The sequence below is a fragment of the Alternaria viburni genome (genome assembly GCF_023758015.1).
Source record: "Alternaria viburni strain BMP 2772 chromosome Unknown scaffold_4, whole genome shotgun sequence".
Taxonomy (NCBI): Eukaryota; Fungi; Ascomycota; class Dothideomycetes; order Pleosporales; family Pleosporaceae; genus Alternaria; species Alternaria viburni.
In genome coordinates this window covers 1,069,427-1,072,687 of record NW_026055773.1, presented here as the reverse complement: position 1 = coordinate 1,072,687, position 3,261 = coordinate 1,069,427, and the positions used below count along the sequence as shown (strand labels likewise).

At 51.5% G+C, this 3,261-nt stretch overlaps 2 protein-coding genes across 2 annotated transcripts; both read right to left on the bottom strand.

The window, feature by feature from the left end:
* Window positions 1–814: 814 nt before the first annotated feature.
* J4E79_002630 (uncharacterized protein) lies at window positions 815–1,539 on the bottom strand (the record flags this gene model as incomplete). The annotated part of the gene is made up of 2 exons (XM_049351528.1): window positions 815–830; window positions 878–1,539. The coding sequence occupies 2 exons, from the start codon at window positions 1,537–1,539 to the stop codon at window positions 815–817; spliced, it is 678 nt and encodes a 225-aa protein (XP_049214166.1).
* Window positions 1,540–1,667: 128 nt separating this feature from the next.
* On the bottom strand, window positions 1,668–2,788 carry J4E79_002629 (uncharacterized protein; the record flags this gene model as incomplete). The annotated part of the gene is made up of 3 exons (XM_049351527.1): window positions 1,668–1,733; window positions 1,906–2,629; window positions 2,676–2,788. The coding sequence occupies 3 exons, from the start codon at window positions 2,786–2,788 to the stop codon at window positions 1,668–1,670; spliced, it is 903 nt and encodes a 300-aa protein (XP_049214165.1).
* Between the last annotated feature and the right edge of the window lie 473 nt (window positions 2,789–3,261).

The window sequence follows — 3,261 nt, the reverse complement described above, 5'->3', positions numbered from 1 at the left end:
GGAAGCTCGGGAATGCAAGGCAACCTTAGAATACGCCGGCCTCAACATACTTCAACACTATCTAGATAGCCGATTTCTCAGCCTGAGACACCTTCCTCCAAGACATTACTACACATTCTTCCAAATCGTGTCGTGTAGCATCGTGATCGAAAGTCTCCATTCAGATCTGCGCAATGGCTTCGGCGAAGATCTCCACGCATTGGTTTGCCGCAGCTAGCTAGATTGGGCAGTAGGCACAGTTTACTTCTCTGTCTTTCGCGCTCGAGCCCGAGGGGTCTTTTCGCGAGGGAACTTTGGTTGTGTACATTGGGGGAGTAGGCACAGTTTACTCGAGGAACCTCTTACCCGTCTTTACTGAGATGCCCTAACATGCAGTTAAATGAATGGTTTGTACAGCACATGAGCTGCTCTTCTAGTTCGCGAACAGCTTATATCAACCCAAGGGCTCTTTCTTTGATGTATTCGGAAAGCGATTTGGGTGTCTTAACCTGATGTTTAATAGCTGTACACTATGAGAAGTAGAAAAGCTTCAATAGCTAAGTTCACTCATTTGTGGAGGCGCAACGTGGCTCACGCTGACGCACCTTCAAACCAGCGTTGTTGCATACACACGCATGGTCAAATATGCTTGGGACAGGGAAGTAAGTGACACAAGACACAAAAGATGAGCAGACACCCAAAGTATCATTCAGACCGTCATACTTCACTATCACAACGCTATGCCAGAAATACCAAAGTCCGGGAACGCCTTCCCATTTTGCCTCACCTACTTGGGCCACGCCCTCTCCCTCTGCCCCGCCCTCCTCTAGCAGCTTTATAAGGCCTCGGGACTGGTGATCCATCACTCCTTCTCTTCTCACCGATACGTGACGAGTACCTTTCCTCTCTCTTCATGTTTTCGCAAGCTTCTTCCTGTTCACGGGTCCCCGTAGAATGGTTGTGGACCTCACACCACTGCTGCCGTACTGCCCCATCGCCTCCCGTAGTAAATGGATCGCGAACGTAGCAAATCCCGAAGAGAAGTTTGGCGACTGCGCGGACCCTTGACTTGACACTTGGGTGCGTGTTCATGAACATGTCCCAACTGCCATAGTGCTGCGTTCCCCAGAGGAAACTGTATAGTATCACTATCCAGCGACAAAGTGGGGCATGCGTTGGGAGGTACTCAAAAGCGCGGACGACGTTTTCTATGCTAGGCAGCTCTCCGGTCTCGTGGTAGTTCGTGTTCTGGAAGCGAAGCAAAACAGTATAAGCCGAGTGGTACTCCTTACGCAGATACGTGACTATGTAAAGAGTGAAGAGGTTCTGGTAGTATTGGTCGAGAGTCAAGCGGTGTTTGCCAAACGGCTCGACCCTGCCGTGTTTATCCAAGAGGCTGTACATCGCAAAGATGACGGATTTGACCTTGGGGTTACTGTAATCTTGAAAGAGATTGATCTGCTCAGCGAAATCCATCATATCCAGGCCAGGATCCCCGCTTATTGGAGTATGACCGTTATTCTCTTCATCGTTGAACCGCCTTCCATTGGCAGCCGTCATTCTCGATACTAGCGATCCTGGTGTGGCGTTCATCAATGGTGGCGTATCTACCGTTTCACCTCGGTGATGGATGTTCCGTGTATCGAGCCTGAGTGCCGCTGGTCCTGTTGGTGTGCTCGGAGGGGGTTTTACGGCGGCGGGAAGGTCGCAATGTTGATGCCTGAGCCGGCAGTTTTGGCAAGTGTGACCAAAATCTATGTGGGCTAGGTTCCCAAGCTGCGGCAAGTAGACTCTGCACTGATGGCCATATTCCGCACACTGACTGCATCCTCCACCGTCAGCCGCCTTGCCATGGTAATGTTGAATCGCTCGCGCATGAGCGATTTCAAACTTCCGCGCATAAGTCAGACGATCCCAATCGCCTACTGGATAGTGATAACCGAATTCATCATCGGAGGGCGGGTCCAAGACGTATGCGGCAAAGTCTTCGATGTGCTTGACCGGGTCTGGTCTAGATGGCGTTGCGGCGTCGCTATCCGTCATCCGCCTTGCGCGCTTTCTGGATATATTTGGGCCGGACTTCAATTCCATCAGCGCCCACGGGTATGTCTTTCGGAGACTGCTTTCCAGCTCAGGATTCTCGCTAATTTCAGTCTCTTCAACCTCGATGATCATTTGCTTGACTCCTCTGGGCTTCTCTGTCGCATGAGCCTCACGAGCTCTGTCCTCTTCGGCTTTGGTTTTGGGTGTTACTATAGTGACGCCGGGGTAGTCGTCTTGTAACCGTTGGCGCAACTCTGTTGTCAGATCTTCTTCGCTTACAGTGAAGCTGACGTCTTTGACACACGGCGGGATGCTGGACTTCCTGAATGTCTCCCATGACGGAGTCTGGAGTCCATTATCCGGCTCAGGGAGGTCGGCAGCAGTATCCTGCGTCTGTGAGCCCAGAACAGAGTCATGGTCATCGATGTGAACACCTTCGTCAACTTCGGCCAAGTCTTTCTTGCGCTGATCAGGCTCCTTTGCCAACTCCTTCAAAAACGCGGCCGAAGCGGCAACAAAGTCCAACACCATATTCTCCGGGCTGACGTCACAGCTTCCCAGCGAATCTCCATTCTCGTCTCTAAGCTGAAGTTCCAGCTTTTGATATCTGAACATGTTAGTTCTGGGGTAGGAAATGTGATGGGTATACCCACAATCTTGGCTGCTCGCTAGGCGCATTGCTATGCTCGACAGCGCGAATGGCGCGTAGGATTTCGCACTCTTTCGCCGTCAAAGCGAACTGATAGGTTGGCTCATTCACGGCCATGCTGAATGACAGCGGGCCCTAAGGTGGGGTTGATGTTGATCCCTGGATGTTGCTTGTCTTAGACTTTGTTGCGCCTAGACGTTGCTTGTTTTAGATTCAGACGAGTACTTGATGGACCGCGAAAAATCGTTCTCGCACAACCGAGACCCAACGTGGGGTACGGAGGACCACAATCTGGTCTGCACGAGAAACTGGAATTGCCAGTGTAAAACAATGTCTTGTACAGGCCGTCAAACCGTCGGATGTTCCTCGGGCGGTAGAGACGAGTGTGTATCGGCAAGTCGCGTCTCTAGGTGCCCGTGGTTGCTTCTGCTGGCTTCCCGCGCCAATCAGGAAGTTTCCTGGACAATCGGTCGTTGACGGAAGAATAATGCTGCATCAGACAGGCGCAAGCTGATGGAGATCCAGCGATAGCATCAGCAGATGCAATGAAGGGGCAAAAGGTTGGATGAGCTGATGGTCAAAGGGTTGGA